Source organism: Delphinus delphis, chromosome 10 (genome assembly GCF_949987515.2).
Source record: "Delphinus delphis chromosome 10, mDelDel1.2, whole genome shotgun sequence".
In the NCBI taxonomy this organism is placed as follows: domain Eukaryota; kingdom Metazoa; phylum Chordata; class Mammalia; order Artiodactyla; family Delphinidae; genus Delphinus; species Delphinus delphis.
The window spans coordinates 38,049,838-38,068,843 of record NC_082692.2 but is presented as its reverse complement, the minus strand read 5'-3'; the positions used below and the strand labels follow the sequence as shown (position 1 = coordinate 38,068,843).

At 40.1% G+C, this 19,006-nt stretch overlaps 1 protein-coding gene across 3 annotated transcripts in view; it reads right to left on the bottom strand.

Annotated features, from left to right (window-relative positions):
- The window catches only part of STK38 (serine/threonine kinase 38), a 43,043-nt gene that overhangs the window by 8,315 nt on the left and 15,722 nt on the right, over positions 1–19,006 (bottom strand). For all 3 annotated transcript variants that reach the window (XM_060021915.1, XM_060021914.1, XM_060021916.1), the window contains exons 3-9: positions 16,928–16,979; positions 15,884–16,006; positions 14,077–14,160; positions 10,082–10,205; positions 7,703–7,857; positions 3,499–3,601; positions 2,586–2,647 (exon numbers count right to left, since the gene is read on the bottom strand). In XM_060021915.1, coding sequence (XP_059877898.1) covers positions 2,586–2,647; positions 3,499–3,601; positions 7,703–7,857; positions 10,082–10,205; positions 14,077–14,160; positions 15,884–16,006; positions 16,928–16,979 — 703 coding nt within the window. The remainder of the gene's footprint in view (positions 1–2,585; positions 2,648–3,498; positions 3,602–7,702; positions 7,858–10,081; positions 10,206–14,076; positions 14,161–15,883; positions 16,007–16,927; positions 16,980–19,006) is intronic.

Genomic DNA, 19,006 nt, shown 5'->3' with positions numbered 1-19,006 from the left:
TTAAAAAGTAATTTTGGGGCTTCCCTGGTGCCGCAGTGGTTGAGAGTCCACCTGCCGACACAGAGGACACGGGTTCGTGCCCCGATCCGGGAAGATCCCACATGCCGCAGAGCGGCTGGGCCTGTGAGCCATGGCCGCTGAGCCTGCGCGTCCGGAGCCTGTGCTCTGCAACGGGAGAGGCCACAACAGTGAGAGGCCCGCGTACCGCAAAAAAAAAAAAAAAAAAAGTAGCAGGCAGGGTGAACAATTATATACGTTAGGCTTAACCTAGAGCAATAAATTTATATTAAGTATTAACTAATATTAACCTTCAACTTGGTACTAGCTGAATGGGATCACTTACGACAGGTCAAAAGCACAGGGCTAACTGACCTTTTTGTGTGTGTGTGTGTGTGTGTGTGTGTGTGTGGTTCGCGGGCCTCTCACTGTTGTGGCCTCTCCCATTGCGGAGCACAGGCTCCAGACGCGCAGGCTCCGCGGCATGTGGGATCTTCCCGGACTGGGGCACGAACCCGTGTCCCCTGCATCAGCAGGCAGACTCTCAACCACTGCGCCACCAGGGAAGCCCTAACTGACCTTTTGAAGACTGAAAGTTAGCTTTATTTTCTTCAAGTTATCAGAGGAGGTCATATGAGGATGACCACTTCTACTATAGATAGAGTAAAAAGGCAAGAACCTTAACCACAGCATGAGAACCTAAGTTTATTCAGATTAAAAAACATTAACTATTAAATAACACTTAACTCCAAATATGGAACTTGGGACATTTCCTTCCTTATAGACCTATAAGGGGTTCCTAGTAAGTCTGACATGACCCTTTGGCATATGTCAAAGGGCATAAAGCTTCTCAGAGTACAAGAATAATTTAAGGTATTTAAGCTTAATTACCCCCAAAATTACAGTCGCCAAAGGTTAAATCTTAGTTTGCTTTAAAAAAAAATTTTTTTAATCACAGAAGATTCCTTACCTTTTGTTACCCTCCAAAACATAATTATCAGTCTCCCAATAATGCAGGAGCTACTGTTTAAGAAATAGTCTCTTAGAGGGTCTCAACTTTCACTGCACAGTAGAATCACCCAGAGGCCTTTTAAAAATCAGATAAGATACCGAGACTGTATACCCCAAACCAACTGCACCAGAATCTCTTGGGGTGGGACCCAGCATCAGTAAGTTCTGAAGTTCCCTAGGTGATTCCGGTATGTAGCCAAGGCTAAGATCTACTGCTCTATGAGAGACATAATAGAAGCGCCTGACCAAATCTGCTCCTGACATTCCCTAATCCTTAACAAACTATGAAAAGAAGGCTATGATGTGACTAGCTATACCAAACTTAAGTATCCCCAAGTTAATGTTAGAAAAGATATCACAGATTAATTTCATTTTCTACATTTCCAAAACCCAGGTTTAACATAAAAATCGTAATATTCAAAGCATGGTCTTGAGACCCACTGATGGGCCTTAAATGAATCCAAAAAATGCAAGCCTTTCTTTTGATTCTTTCTTAATCCTAAGGCTTCCACTTTCACATATGACTAACAGGTACTTAGTAGCAACCTACTAAATGAGTTATTAAAGATACTATAGAGAACTCTAATTCACTATTTTACTAAGAAGTCTGGCCAAAACACTGTATTTGGCAAACCTGCCAAGTTACAACTGTATACACCAACAAGCAGAAGTGCCACTATTTCTAGCGAATACACATGCATGATCATCATTCCAAGTTAGTCATAGTTTTCCATCCCTGCTATTCTTGCTTTCTAATGACCAACTGCTATAGTTTAGCTTTACTATTTTCAATTTGCTATTGGGTTTCTAGGAAAGCCTAAGTATGTAGTGATACACATTTCTATTATATCTGGTCAATAATTCTCCAATAACTAGACACTGGGATATGTGCATTGCATTTTATGAACCAATGAGTCAGAATAAAAGTTTGCCTAGACAGCAGTATTTCACTGGTGAATTTGTACTATTTAAATAAATTCCAACATGCTATTGATATCAAGGTAAATGCAATAATGTTACTTATTTTTAAGCTTGTGGGGCATAATTTTATGTGTATATACTCAAATACTAGTAAAGTAAGCATTTCCCTTAAATTTCTCTCCAGTTTTTATCACCAAGTTCCTTTTTCCACCATAAAGTAGGAAAGGGTGGGGCAGGTGAACTGATTTGACTCAGTGAATCAAACTTTTTAAAGTTTGAGAACCACAGCCTTAAAGCTCTGGGTAGGTATTTGTACTTAGTTTCATTTTGCGAGAACTCCATCTTAAATATAACCCCTTTACCACCATAAACATAGGGAAAAGGTAAAACAGGAAGGAAAGGGGTTGTCACCAATGTAAAAGGTCAGAATGAGGTCATCCACTGAAAATGTCACAACCAGAACAACCTCATATTATCTGCCCTCCTTCAAAAGATTACTTTTGGCGCTACCAACATAATGACAGTGCTCTATTAAGGTAATTTAAAACAAGGAATAGGTAAGCTGCAAACATTTATCAAATGCAAATTTATGTGCATACTTTTAAACTGATTCATACTTGGTTTGTAGCATTTAAGAAGCCACAAATATTACTTACTAGCTGACGTCTGTTTCTTTTCCAGGTTTCTGCTTTCCTTTTGGAATTCATGTTCTGAAAAGCTAAAAGCAGAGAACACAAGTTCTAATCAAAGTTCAGGAATAAAGTTTACTACTTTTTTAGGCTCTGGTTCAAGCCACATGAGACCCTCAAGTCTTGCTTTTCTGCCCATACATCAATAACTCTGGATGACACATTTCCCAGCAAATTCATAAGCCCAAATCAGAGGCTCTAAAGCATTAACTCAAAGAATCACACAATAAGAGTTGTAAGCCACACTTCTATGTGGATCAGGTGGCCAGAGAGGACACGGACAGACCTTAAACAAAATTACAGGGAATTTAATCAGAATCACAGGGAATTCAGTCTCATCAGAAGCAAAGGTCCCAAAGTGGACCTAAAACATTCACAACTTCTCAAAATTACTATCAAATTTCCAACAGTAGTAACTTACATAATCAGAGACTTCTGAATATATAATACACTATGGACATAAGCTTCTCAAGGATGAACTGTAATTTTACTACAGAGTTTCAATGGTTTGATAGAGTGAAAGTAACTCATAAACTTCTTTCTGCCATGACAGAAAGAAGCACCAAGGATAAATATAATCTGGAGTTGTTCCCAGGACTCTTTCCTCTACTACTTTTGCTTGCCTGCTCCTTATTCATCCCTTGTAACCTTCTCAAGAGCTCCAAAGAATGCTCTTTTGGACATCTGCCTTTAACACATTTGGTAGCCTTCATCTTGCCTCACCATATAGTACAAATCACAGGCAAACCTGGGAAGGTATTTTTACTCTCTAAAGACTCAAACTGTGAGAATCTCCTAATCCATCCCACATATTTTGGTTACCAGGGGAACAGCTCCCAGTTAAGGGATAAAAAGGCTAACATCACTGTTGAACACTTACTGAAATCACTGGGGAGGCTGTGGTTCAGATTCCTATAAAATTCTGTCCTATGTGCTTTCTTCAGTCCTGTGCAAAGGCCAAAGTCAGAAAGTTTCACGTGGCCCTATGGGGAGGAAACAAGGTAATGAATGGATGAACATTCATGGATGTGGAACAGAACATTATCTTCTCCAGCTCTGTGCAGTATCCATTGCAGCTCCACAGCCAAAGGATGCTGCTTTTTCTTTTACTACAGGGAGAAATATATAATAGCAAACAAATTCTTTAAAGATCACCCCAAATCCTATTATACAAATAAAAGTATTTTCATTTTTGCACATTACCTTTGTTTTTGTCCAAATATAAACTTTAAAACTAGTTGAAGCCTCCATGGCATCTAACTTTTTTTTCACTTTTTTAAAATATTGAAATATAGTTGGCATACAATATTATATTAGTGTCAGGTGTATCCACAGCATCTAATTTTACTTCTTAAACTAACTCAATCAAATATTCTTCTGTTTCTTCAAAATCATCTTTAATGTCTACATAATATTCAAATGACTTAGTACATCACTGTCTACCTATCCCCCGATACTGGATGTTTAATCCACTCTCAAAGCACCCCTGTGCCAGAGAGGGCCTGTGTTCCCAACCCTAATCACGCACGGTACAGAAGATGGTCTTAATAAATGGCTGTTAAGTGATGAGTAAATAAACAAATCTTTGTTCATATAGCTTTTTCCCCACATGAGTTATTTCATCAGAATAAATGCCAAGGAGTAAACTATTCCAAAGACAAAGGGAATAAACTTTATTGCACAGTTATTGACAAATACTGCCACACTGTATTCCAATCATAAGTCTCTGACTTTATCATTCTCTTCAAAGAAAACTCACACCTCCTGTGAGCCAGGCACCATGCCTTTAAGTGTGCTGTCTCATTCTTAAGCCACACTTCAGACTCAAGAGTCATTAAATGACTTTGGGGTGAAATGGCAGAACCAAAGCCAGAAATCAATGCTCTCTCTCTCCAGACCAGGATTACTTAACCTCTCCAACCCCCTGATCTCATCTGGAAAATGGGAATAATGATATCTTCCTGGCAAGAATGATGGGAATTAATGCATGTAAGTAAGGCTCCTAACCTGGTACCTGGCACATGCCTAGCCCTAAGGAAGAGGAAGGTGTTCTTGGGGTGGTGAGATTTTCCTTGCAGGACATTTGGTCCATGCCAAAAGGTCGTTGATACTTGGCTCTGTCCAAAACCATTTGGCATGGACACTTTGGATTGGACCAAATTGCAAGGAACTTTTTGCATGGACCAAACGTCTTATGAACATTTTAGACAGGACCAAGTGTCCACTAACCAAAATTTTAAGTAGATAAGGAGGTAAAACCAAAAACAGTGGAGGGACTCCTGATGCTCAGGGATCTATACTGCTTGCTCAAGGTCACACAATTAAAAGTGATGTGGCCAAGGTCTGAGCTCCAACGACTCATCTGTGGTCTTTCCATGATACCACCTTCCTTCAGTCCATAGGGTCAGGTTTTTGGAGGTTTTTTTTATCCCATTAGGGGTGTGTGTGTGTGTATGTCTATCTGTCTGTCTTTGGTAAACCACCAAAGACAAAAGACAGCTTTGGGCCTGCTAACCTAGTATCTTCCTTTAAGACTTGCAAATAACCTGTTCTGCAAGCCAAGGAAGTGTTTTATAGTTCTCATAATTACATGATTTACCTGGACACCTCCAAGAAAAAGTGTCTTAAAAAGCAGTGCCGGGGCTTCCCTGGTGGCGCAGAGGTTATGAATCTGCCTGCCAATGCCGGGGACATGGGTTCGAGCCCTGGTCCAGGAAGATCCCACATGCTGCGGAGCAACTAAGCCCGTGCGCCACAGCTACTGAGCCTGTGCTCTAGAGCCTGCAAGCCACAACTACTGAGCCCATGCACCACATCTACTGAAGCCCATGCTCCACAATGAGAAGCCACCACAATGAGAAACCCACGCACCGCAACGAAGAGTAGCCCCTGCTCGCCACAACTAGAGAAAGCCTGCGCACAGCAACGAAGACCCAACGCAGTCAAAAATAAATAAATAAATTTATTTTTAAAAAAAAGCAGTGCCTGGAGCAAGTGCTATTCAAACCTAAATTTTCAGGGAACTCTGTAGCTCTTCTGAGTACACAGGAGGAACTCAAAATGTCTCCATTTTCCCTTCTATAATCTATATGGCTAAACACATATATGAGCTCTCCTCTACAAGTCTGGGCTAGCATATGGTAGAGAGCATGTCTGCACCAAACAGGGTTCCCAAATCCACCTCAGCTAGACTGAGTCCCCAAGCTCTTGGCCTTCAGTATGTTTGCTGACCTTGAACACAGACTACGGCCTACAACTAAGCGAGAACTAAGGCACCTGGGGTACAGGACCAAGGCATCTGAACCCAAGACCACACAAAGTAGGGCTACTGCTTTGTTAAAAATATATCTGGGACTTCCCTGATGGCGCAGTGGTTAAGAATCCGCCTACCAATGCAGGGGAAACGGGTTTGATCCGTTCGGTCCGGGAAGATCCCACATGCGGTGGAGCAACTAAGTCCGACAGCCACAACTACTGAGCCCACACGCTGCAACTACTGAAGCCTGCGCGCCTAGAGCCCGTGCTCCACAACAAGAGAAGCCACCGCAATGAGAAGCCCACGCACCGCAACGAATAGCCCCCACTCACTGCAACTAGAGAAAGCTCACGTGCAGCAATGAAGACTCCAGGGAGCCAAAAATAAATTAATTAAAAAAAAATAAAACCCTTCTATCAGGCACAGTTTAAAATATATATATATATATATATGTATCTGAACTTAAGGACAGAAAAATAATTTCATATACATTAACATTTTAAAAGCAGAATACCAAGCTATTTACTTTTACGATGCTAACTAACTGTACATAAACTGACACAAACAGAAAAGGTACTGAAGCTATTTTACTAGAACAGTGGTGATCTTCGAACGATAACATTATAGGTATTTTTCTTCTTTATAGCTCTCCGTATTGTTCAAACTTTCCACTACGTATAGACATTATTCTTAAAATAAAGAAAAAAACTATTAACTAGAAGAAATTATCTGACAAACCTCCTACCCTCTTTAAAGAGAAAGATTAAGGTTTTCAAAGAAAGTAGACCAAAACTTCAGATTTTTCAAAGACTGTTATCAAAAGACAGTAAGAGAGGGCTTCCCTGGTGGCGCAGTGGTTGAGAGTCCGCCTGCCGATGCAGGGGACACGGGTTTGTGCCCCGGTCCGGGAAGATCCCACATGCCGCGGAGCGGCTGGGCCCATGAGCCATGGCCGCTGAGCCTGCGCGTCCGGAGCCTGTGCTCCGCAACGGGCGAGGCCACAACAGTGAGAGGCCCGCGTAACGCAAAAAAAAAGAAAAAAAAGACAGTAAGAAAGAAAAATACCCTAGGAGTTAAATTTACTTTCCTACTTTAAAGAAAAATTCAGTCTAGACAACAATTCTATGTACCAGAACACAACAACCTAGAATTTTAGAGCTGGAAGAGACTTTGGAGCTTCTCTGGATCAATATATTCACTTTATAGATAAGTGAGATCCAGACAGTGGAAGAACTTGCCAAGGAGCATCCAACAATTTAGCAGCACAGGGATTCTCTTCTGATTTGCTGTGAGTTTAAGAATCAGGCAACTAACCTCATTTGCATGTCTAAAGATGACTAAAAAGACGCCATCACAGAGACTGAGTAGGACTCTGCCTTAAGCAGAGGGCACAGGATTTGGAACCTGAACTTTGTAGCAGATTATTGTTGCTGTCGCCTCACTTCCTGGTTCTTGGCTGGGATCCTCAACAGATGAGGTTGCCCAACAAAAGGGTTCTCAATAGGTGATGCATTAGTATAGTTAATTATATGCTAAGAGAAGATGACTATCTTTGGCTTTATTACAAAATAACTTAAATCAATTTTATTCTTCATCATTTTCCAAAATGTTCTTTATCTTTACGAGGAACTGTTCAGTCAAATTATGGAATTCATAAGCCTTTCAGAGAAAGTAAGTAAAAGCAAACTTACCTGTAAGAAAAAGAAAAAAATGTACCGGGTAGCTCACAGCTCCCCTACTGTGATTACTGCAAGCCACGCAGGTGTTAAAGCAGAGGCTGCTCAGACAGGTAAAGACACGCTGATCAGGCTGCTACTCCCCACAGTACCTTGCTGTCCAGGAGAAGGTTGTCTGGTTTGATGTCTCTGTGGATGAATCCGAGTTGGTGGATGGAGTCTATGGCTAATACTGTCTCTGCTGCATAAAACTGAGTCTCCTCTTCTGTCAGTGTGTCTTTCTTCATCAGCAGGGTCATCATGTCCCCTGGAAACAAGATACAAAGTACACACACACACACAAAACAACACACGAATAAATGCCAGTTTTCAATGTGTCTCCCCTATCTGCCAATGTAAGGCGGTGCTAAACAGGCCTCTGCTCTGTCCCAGAGATTACCCACTACGGGCGGAAATGCCCAATATGAGCAGAAATAGTAAGCAGTTTCTAACACTTACAAGGTAAAATTCACAGCCAGGGATTGCACAACACTTTCACCTAAGCTAACTGATGCTGACCCCTGAGCTGTGATTTCCCTTTTACTTTGGAGAAAGAAAGGAAATTCCTCTCACACTAAAATAAATAAATAAGTAGACAGATAAATAAATTTGCTTAAGATAATTTTTTGGACTGGGGAAAAAGCTACTTTACTTTCTACTTTGCACAAATATCTGCAAACTTCTCTCTACCTAGAACCAAATGGCATTTCCACATAGGCTGCACTGCCATTATCAGAGAGAGGCTGAAATGCCAAACAACAAAAACATAAAAATTCTGGGAGGCTGAGAACAAGCTCTCCAATGTTTATTCACAGAACACTAGAACATAAATTAAAAGGTGGGATTTAGGTAGCAAAGTGTTACTCAACAAAAGCTAAATATGAACTGAAAATGCTACAGACTAGGATGTGTAATAGCTGCCTCCCAAAAGTACACGGTGAACACGTCCCTAGATCAGTTGGGTTTTTTCTCCAGTGTTTTATTGTAGGTACTTAAATATATACCAAAATGCTTTATGCAACTTTTACAACATAACATCAGTATTTTAGCAGTTAAAAGGTAACCTTAGTTTTCTGCAAAGTCAAAATTTAATTATTTCTGCTTAATACCATCAACATAAAATGGTGAAAAAAAGATTCTGATCCTAACTCAACAGTCAGACAAAAGGAAAGCAAAGGAAATATGAATAAGCAGTTCAAAGCTAAAAGAAACAGGAAATATTCAGTTTAGATCGCATAGGAAGACATTTATATTAGAAAACAGGGAAAAGAGATAGAAACCTCTGATTTTAATAGAGCGCCGTGCTGCTTTTTAAATTTAATTTATAACTTTGGGGGAAGTTTTGTATTCTTGGAGAAAAGTGGATATTTTACCCTTGGGCAAAAATTAAGCCATTTATTAAAATGCTCCTTTTTGCCCCAAAACTTGAAAAACATGATTGCCTTATTACTCCTGGCAGCCAGGCATTCAATCTGGAGGCACATCAGAGACTCAGGCTAGCTCTAAGTTATCTGTGAGGCCTTAGCGCTGTGGCCCGACCTGTGTGGGCCTTGCCCAGATGATCAGAGCGCTCAGGCCAGGCAGTCTATGGCTCTGCAGGCCAGCTCCACCAGGTGCAAAGGGCAGGGTCCAGGAGACAAGAGAGTCTATGGAAGATGGTGCAGGTAAGGTTTGAGGAGACACATGTCAAGGGGCTGGCTGGTTGCTGAACTGGTTCTTACTCCCGTTTAACGACTGGCATCTAAATGTTAAAAAGTTTCTCCTCATTCTATCAGATAGATTCTTTTCTAGCCTTCATCAGTTGTTAATAAAAAGTTATTGATGACCCTAAATCTAAACTAAAGGTTGTCACAAGATCAAATATTACACCACAATTATATTAGTTTTGCTATAGAAGCAAAAAAGAAAAAGTTTTCTTTCTTTCCTACCAGTGTGCTCACAGTTTGTCTGCTCACTGGGAAACAGACTGTGTTCCCCAGAACAGATGCATGCTCTGTTCTGGGTGTACTTTGGAGCTGTCTCAGACGATGCACATGCCGAGTTACATAAAACTTGAAATCTCAGAAATGAGAAACTGATTGTGGCTACTAATATAGGTAATGAGAAATTCACTTCTTATAAGTTATAGAAAAAAAGTTGAAGCAAAGAATGTAATAGCTTCAATTCTGTCACTGGGGTAACTAATTATACATGATTCCACTGACAGGAGGGCAGGCAAAGCCCCTAGTTTATTCCTATATATTTAGAAAGAAAAAGAAAAGAAAGAAATATCCATCTGAAATTATGAGAATGAAGGAGAAGGTTACTTTTACGGCCCTAAAGCTGCAGAAAGGCACCCCAGCACAGACAGGTTACTGACCTCCTTACAGACCTAAAAAGATACAGAAAGCAACTTTGTGAGCACGATTAAAAGTAGAAAGGAGGGTTAATTGATGTGATAGAGAAACCACAAAACAAAAAGGAAAAATGACCTTTCATCGTCAAGTAATTACCTCCAGGCAGGAACTCCATGATTAGGTAGAGGTTTAGCTTATCCTGAAAACTATAGAACATTTTCACAACCCACAAACTGTCTGCCTCCACTAGAATGTCACGCTCCGCACGAATGTGGCCAACCTGGAGGTACACGCATTTGATTAATGACAAGCCTTGCTCTGCTTTATTAGACTGTATATTTGTTTAAACAATTTAAATACTGTTTTGAGTATTAAACTGTGAAGATACAAAAGATCTAATTTATGCTTAGGCAAACCTACTAACTCAAAATTGACAACATTTGACTTGAAGGTATTCAGTGATGAAAACTTGAGTGATGAAAGGCTTAAAAAATGGCAAAATCAATGGCTTGAATGCAAAGGGAAACTTTAACAGTGCTATAAATGGAACCTTTGATTAGTTAAAATTACCATCCTTTTGCATATCTTTTTGTCCTAATAATCCTTTTTGATAGAAACAAGTCCCCAAGATGAGACTCTCTAAACACATCCTCCCTCAGGTCTTCAATGACATCTGCAAAGACAATGCCCTGGTTGACAATTCCAGAATACTCTGATGCCACAGCATTCAGTTCACTGCTGTGCACACAGGATGTGCTCGATCAGTTCTTACTGAACTTAAATAAAAGAACACCTAAGAAAAGTTGTAGATTCAAATTTATGACCTTGCCGTTTTCTATTTTTACTGAAATATCTAGCGAGGAAGACCAAGTTGCCAAACGTTCGGGAGAATTAATTTATTATTATCAAGTTTACCTTATCTACTTTAAGCATATAATAGTAATCAAAACACTGCTGCATATTATCAAGTCCCACCCCCTCTCCTCTTATATAAAGTGTCACAAGATGCAAAACTGGGTTGAATCAGGTCTAAATTTATTAAGACCCAGTCCAATCCTTGAATAGAGGTTTTGACCTTAACATATGTTCCAGGGCTGGACCTCCTAGAATATGTTCAGAGGTAAAGATATACCAAGTTCACAAGCCGGCACTTCTATTGGCAAACTCAGCCCATGGTTTTTGTTTTGAGACAATGTGCTGTATGCTTGTTTGTTTTACTGGGATGTCTTTACCAAAGACACAGATCCCAGCCCTCTCTCCTGTCTTACACCTAACCTGCCTCATTCTTCCATGCTAACTCCCACAGGCCTAAAAGTATTTGAGTTTTCAGTTTCTACCAAAATTGTTCTTTAGGAAATTTTTAAATAAATTCAATGTCTTAAAACAGGGGTCCCCAGTACCCATCTGCAGCCTGTTAGGAACCGGGCCGCACAGCAGTAGGCGAGCAAGCGAAGCTTCATCTGCTGCTCCCCATCACTCCCCATCGCTTGCATTACCACCTGAAACATCCCACCTCCCCCCGCCAGTCCGTGGAAAGATTGTCTGCCATGAAACTGGTCCCTGGTGCCAAAAAGGGTGGGGACCGCTGTCTTAGAAAATTTACATTTTTACATCTCTACTTATGGTATGAGGGTGGGAAAAATGGAAGAGGATAAGGGTGATAAGGAACAGTGCTATAAAATCATGAAGAAGCCAAGTAATGCTCTGAGGAAATGCTCATGCCAAAAATGCATTGCTAAAATGCAGACCTGGCTATGACCCAGTCAATTACTACACGAAGACCATACATGGCAGCATTCACCCACCTCTGCTTCCCTTGTCTCCTGTTAAGGCCTCTACCTACTGTAGGGATGTACGGAAAAGAACAGACACTACCACTGCCACTTGTCACTCGCCTTAGAGGGCAGGATGGTGACTGCAACATTCTCAGTTTGTCACAGGGAAAGCTACAGGTACTGTGACCACACCTTGCCCTTCTCTTCTGGGGCTGAGACAGCAGCTAAGAACCTCAAGATCTAGGGGTGGAGTCAGGTGATTTTAGGGTAGGGGTGGGAAGAGCCAGAGGTGCAACTCACACCAGAGGTTCCCTTTCCCCTGTTCCATAAATATTGAATGGGGTGGGGGAATCACATGCTAGCTGCTACCCTGGGCACTAGGGAAGCAGAGATGAAAGTCAGTCTTTGGTTCCATCCTGACACTATACTGGCATCACAACTGGAGGTTTTCCTTTTGCACTGGAAGAGAAACATGAAGAGACTAGCTACATGCTGGTCTCTTATCCTTTAAAATTTATTTTCCAGGTAGCAGAAATTTCCATCTTGTGGGACAGAATAACAACCTGAACTCTCAGTGGGTAGCTGTAATTCCTGCTCAGTTTTGTAAGAGCAAGCAAAAACTTTTCCTCTGGATAAGCCACCTATACCTACAAAAAGTTAGGCTCTGAATCTATACTTTGTCAGCCCCACCCAGAAGTGATGGATTTGCCCCACAAAGCTGCTGCATGCTTCCTCAAGAAGGCTGACCCAGGTAGAGTCTGTGGCCAGAAACTTTAATTGGACCACACTGAGATCAAACTTAAAGAGCTGAGTCCATCAGCAAGGTGAGCTACTAATTTAAGTTAATGCATCATTTAAAATCTTAATTTTAAACATTAAAATTTTTAACAGAACAGACATGTCCTTTATTTTCATGTAGAAAACTTTTAGAAACTGATTTTGAGGAAGGTACAGTACTTGAGCAAATGTTTTTACACAATATGTTTGGATCATCCTGTTACCACTTCTGTTACCTCTGGCACATGCTATGAAGGATTAATAAGTCAAACTCATGATGTGTACTTCTCTTTACAATTTTATTCTGAACGGTAATCATTTGATAAAGGAAGATTTTGAGTCTTGCTTAAAACTATAGGAAATATATCTTGTAAAAATAGAATTTACTTGTGAAATACAAAATATACTGACTAATCAATACAGCCTTACATTTTCAAGATTAACTGAAACTCTTTCAGTGCCTACACCCATATCACACACTAATTTTTAGATATAAATTAATAGGGCTAGTGTGCATTTTGAATAAGGTTGGTGTTAGCATAAACTATACTGTCTGAAGATATACTGCCAGGGTATTTGATACTCTCGACCAAAATTCCTGGGAGTCTAAAGCTTCTGGGTAATATCGGAAAATTAAAGAGAAAATTAAAATCCCAAATTTTGAGCTGGCACTTAAATGAAGGGCAGAGAAGCCTTGGTGATTACACCTCCTCTCGAGCAGCAGGAAGGACTGGGTGTGGGGCTGGTCTCCATCCCGGCTCTTAGGCTCTGTATCCAGAGGTCTCATTTCCATGGGGTCTCTCCGCCCTCCTGTAGCAACTGGTATTCTACAGGATATTTGCAGGTGTCACCCATTACAATCTGTTCTTAAGCAACCTGCTAAATTAAATTAGATTTATAGAAAGTCTGCATTTTCATTTTTAATGTATTGTCCAATATTTAAAAATCTTAGTTTATTCTACATGAAGTACTTAATGCATCTTATAAATCTATTTGCAAAGTAGGTTTGAGGTTTTAGAAAGTATCCTTAATCATTAAAGGAGAATCTGCATTGCTCTGCCTTTTGCATTATATTTTTTCAAATGCATTCCAAAAGAAGACTGGTCTTAGGTAGTGATGAGCCACTGAGAAGACCCAACTTTGGTTTGCATGTACAGAATGAAGCAATGTAAGACACGTTTTAGATCGCAAATTCTAAATTCTAATTGCTAAGCCTCAGTTCCAAGGTGTATATACAACTTCTATCTCTCAGCATTCAGTAAGGAACATGCTACCACAGTAAGAAACACCTCAAAAAAAGCCTCCTGATGACAAGGACAGCTCGTGATCAACTGGGAGACACAAATATCAGATATTTCTCTAGTAGGTTTTCAACTTTAAAAAGTCTGCACATGGTGTAGAGGCATTATTTGTACTTTTAAAATACATGTAACTCCTTCTTTTGGGGAGAAAGAAAAGTAATATTACATGTATATTCATACATGACAGGGCTAAAGAAAACTAAAATAGGAATATACACTTCAATTAAGCAAAAAGAACAGTTCTAGGAGACAGAAATTCACAAGCTGACTAAAATCGCTGCTTCAATTGTGCTCTTACCTGTTCTTTTTCAAGCATATCTGCTTTACGGAGTATTTTCATTGCATACACATGCCCTGTATCTTTCTTCTGAACAAGCCGCACCTAAAAGTTATAAAGAAATGCCAAAAGTTCACAATGCCAAGCTAATGCTTTCATGTGTTATAGGAAGTAATGTTTAAACTGGAAAAGTACTGTAATTTTTATGTAAGCAACTAGCAATAACAAAGCAGAAGAAAATGCTTTTCAATGTTCCAAAATGGATATATTACACACAGTGAAGTCAGTGCTGGAAACATACTCAAATATCTCCACATCTGAACAGCTCTGGCTCCCTAGCTGAACAAATCAATCTAATTTTAAACCCTCACTGTGGGAATTCCCTGGCAATCCAGTGGTTAAGACTCGGGGCTTTCACTTGCAAAGGGCCCGGGTTCAAACCCTGGTCGGGGAACTAAGATCCCGAAAGCCACGTGGCATGGCCATAAAGAAAAAAACAAACCCTCACTCTGGAACTTAAGGACTCATTAAACCCATGGCACATGTCAAGCAGTCAGCTCAGAAAACCTAAGGAAATGATTACAACAATGTTTAAAACAATAGCAAAAGCTCAGGTATAGAAAAAAAAAATGCCTGGAAGCATTATTAATAGGATAATAGCATAATTAGGGAAATGATAGCATTAATAGCATAATCAGGGAAGTAGAGTTTTCTGCAGTTCTTTCTCTTTTCTATTTTCAATTTTTTTTTTAGAGAGAACAGATAATTCATGATGAAAAGAAAATAAATGGTCTGCAAACCCAAACAAAACTTCTTGGAAATTTCCTGCACATCCTCCCCCTCTTCCCCCAAGATATGTATGTTTTCTTCTCCCTGCACCATTCTTTATGTTCTCCTCGAGTCCCACGTCCCCTCCTCACTGAACAGAAAGCTCTTTTAGAGGTGGTCCTGTACCTTTCCCTCTCTCAAGGGGCCAACACGGATTCTGAACCATGAGGGATCAATTTATCTTTCACCTGTGCCTTTGAATATGTACTCACATTTCCCCTAGGTACTGGTTTTTAATACTATGCTGCTCCTTTTATACAATGATAATGAAACTAACACATCAGTAGGTCATCCACTTTGGGCATTTTCCATGAATGGAGATGATCTTGCATGGGCTCATTCAAACCCTCCCCAACAGACTGCTCTTGTGACCAAGCAGGATGCACATGCAAGACCAGCTGGGACGAAGTTGCAAATGCTTTCACTCTATACCACCACTTACATAACTTATTTCTATAAATTCTGTCACCTAGGGCCATCTTTTTAGAGCTGTACCAATCTGGCGGGAAGAAATAAAGGGTGGAGATATGCTGTGAGTTTGCTCCTGGAGAGGCAGTGTAATGCAAAAAGCAAGACCTTCAAGATCAGGAAGACCTAGGCCCTGCTTCTGGTACCCCTGCTCAATGGTTATGTGATGCTGGAACATTACATATCCCCTCGGAGTCTTAATCTCATCGTGTATAAAATGAGTTACTGTCATGATTCTAGGAGAAAAGCACTCAGTAAATAATAAATATTGATTTCTTTCTACCTTTCAACTCTCCCTTTAGATCAATACTTAAAGCATCAACATCATCTCTGGAAAAGCAGAGAACAACCAGATCCCTGGGACAGTGGAGAGGGGAAGAAAAAGAAGACAGAACACTTAAGATGTGGGGCTGGCATGCTTGACCCACACACTCCATACTTCCGTTATATCAAGAATCATGAGCTCATGGTGTTAGAAGCTTTGAAGTTCTGTGGTATTTCTGTATTTGACAAGTCGCTGTGGTTTTTTTACCTCACCAAATGCTCCTCTGCCTATTACTTTTAAGGACTCAAAATCTTCCAATCCAAGTCTTGTTCTCTTCAAACGAAGAAACTCTGTTTCCTTCCGAGCATGTGCTGATCTCCTGAGTCGTTTCTAATGTTTAAATAAAGAGGGAGAGAGGTGGGAAGGGGAGGAGTTGGAACTCTGAAACTCTGCAACAAAGTTGTATTTGTGGTTTAACCCACCTGCAAAGCAGGGCCACACCAGACTAAGCATCATCTGTTCATACATGAAAGCACCACAGAATGACCCTTACGAGATCACTCCTCCCTTCCCAGGCCTTCAGATACAATAACCAAGCCATACTGAACAGACGGTGCCTCCTCTGAGGGCTGACTAACCTACATCAACAATCGACTTTTCTAAAGCTTCTAATGAAGGAAGGATAAACAACCAACATTTTCCTTTAACCCTCCTTATATAAAAGTGTGGTTTTTAAATTTCCCTCTGGATTTTCTTTACAGATTGTGGTTCATTTTATGCATTAACTTTCTACTGTTCCTACAAGTCTTGGGTATTTTTCACCATTTTCCTGGGTTCTATGATTCATTCCTCTTTTTGAAAGCATTTCCACTGTCATTTCAGTTCCTTACATGGTTTCGAGTTAACTATATTTTCTGCCACATCTGTGGGCATTGGAGGGAAGGGCTGATTTGAGAGAGATTTTGCCTTGACAAAGATTTTAGAAATTTGCCCCACTTCTATGGAGCCTTTTCAGTGAATTAAAAATGCTATAATTTGCTTTTTTTTAATTTTATTTCATCTCTTCCTTTTCTTGGAGTTCTAAAGCTAATTAATTTATTACAACAGAGCCTAGAGAAGTCATCCTCTCCTGGTACTTAATAATTAACTTCTCCCTCTGCATGAGTACCTAAATCCAGAAGCACACCAGCCCTCATAATTTCCTGTTATTGAGTCAAAGCCACTCCCCTGTGCACCAAGGCTAACAACTTGCTGGATAAGATATGATCTGCCATGCTGGGTTTCAAGGAAAATTTTTTCAATATTAATTACCTCTTCATCTTTTAGGCCTTCTTCTTCCATCACTTTTTCTAACTTCTTTTGTCTAAAAATAAATAAAGACATATGAAATAACATTTGAATGATAACTTTCCGTTATCTATATGCAAACAATTTTTTTTACTGATAAAAACAGGTAAATCTCAAAATGCTTCATTAAAACAACAAATTACAATTATTAAGACAAATAAAAAGATTCTCACCCTTTGTCAGTTCTACATTTTGACAAAAATTATATGTTAATGCAACAAAGAATCTTATTTCAAAATGTAAAGTTCTCTTTTTTTGGTAACATTTCCTCCTTAACAAACCACAGACAGCTGGTGTTTGATAACCTCTTCTATCAGGGCGTTTCTCTCCTTGTCCCTGACTGAAATCTACTTCCTTTACTTTCACATCTTCCTCCTCCTCCCTGCCACAAGCAAAGAGTAATAACAACAAAGGTAAACACAGAATTTGGAGATTCAAGGGGGGGGGGGGGGAATGTTCAAAAAAGATGACTGGCACTGCTGTTAAATCTTAAGACTCTAAATCCTTGGAGTACTAAACTTTAGAAACTGCATCCAAGAATGTTTTTGATCTGTATTCTCATACTGATTTGATAAAACTAAAAGAAACAAGTAAAACTTCCTTACAACAAATTCCACACAACTTTTATTTATTCAGCATAATAAATGAAAGCACATGGGCTGGAATCTCCTCTATCACTTATCAGCAATCCAGACAACAGGCATGCTGAGCAGAGCAGGGAAGAAGTACAAGGTACACGAAGCAACAGCCTGTGGTCTAGCGCAGCTGAGGCACACACAACTTGCAATGCCACACTAAGGTTGGCTCTTAGTCTGTAGACCTCAGAGCTATCAGAGGCTTGTGCACAAAGGAGTGGTGTGATGAGGTTTCTATTTCAGAATGGCAGCCCAAAGTAATGAGCTGATGGACTGGCAGGGAAAGCAACTGACAAAGACGGAGGCAAACTGGAAGCTATCGTTAGTCCGACGGACAATAAATACCTGGAACTAGGGCTGGAAACCTAGAATGAAGTGAACAGAGCTACTGCAAAGATAACCAACTGGCTGAAGGAGTCAAGGGAACAGTCTTAGAATTTCTTGTGTGGGAGGATAATGATGCCACTAACCAAGACAGGAAGCACAGAGAGAGGAACATGGGAAGATAATGAGTTTTATTTTAGTCAATGAGTATTTATTGCTATAATAGTATTTAGTTAAAATGAATATTTTTATTTAATTATATTTAATTACTGTTAGAAATCATATTATAGTACAAATCCACAGGCTGAGATGATAAACAAGAATTTGTGTCCAAACTCCCAGGAAGTGAAAAGATCTACTCTGACCGTGACGGGAAGAAGAAAGCATCTGCATGGCTCCCAGTCTGCTCACTTTTCTTCTAGTTCCCAGAATATTTTGGGATATGCATCTTTGTGTGCATATGTATTGGAGGGAGAAGGCTGTACTATTGGCAATTTCAGGAGTGAAAATTATTCCATTTCCATGGTTAAATAGTTGAAGTAGGGAAGAATAAGAAGAGTCAATGCATGGCAGGAACTATAAGAACTCAACCATGGTCAGCTCCTTTTGCGCCTTGAGTATCAAACACCATCATACTTTCTGACTATATATTCTTTGAATGACCACACCAGACTGTGACAGCAGTCCAACGTGCTATCACACAATGTGTGTCACAGAGACAGCCCAAATTTTAAAACTAAACTGGACAGTATTCTACAGCTCTGTTGCAAGTGTAATTAAACTGGTCTCAGTAGATAACCTGCCTGAGAGTAAAGTTAACAGAATCAACACCTTGAACACAATCAGATTCTTTTCTTCTTTTTGGCCGCGCCACGCGACTTACGAGATGTGAGATCTTACTCCCCTGACCAGGGATTGAACCCAGGGCCTCAGGCGTGAGAGCTCGGAGTCCTAACCACTGGACTGCCAGGGAATTCCCCTCAGATTCTTTCATTAGAGAAAGTATCCAGAAAAAGCCTCTATCATGCAAAATTATCCATGGTAATGATTTATTGGGACCAAGCAACAAAGATCTTGAAGACGC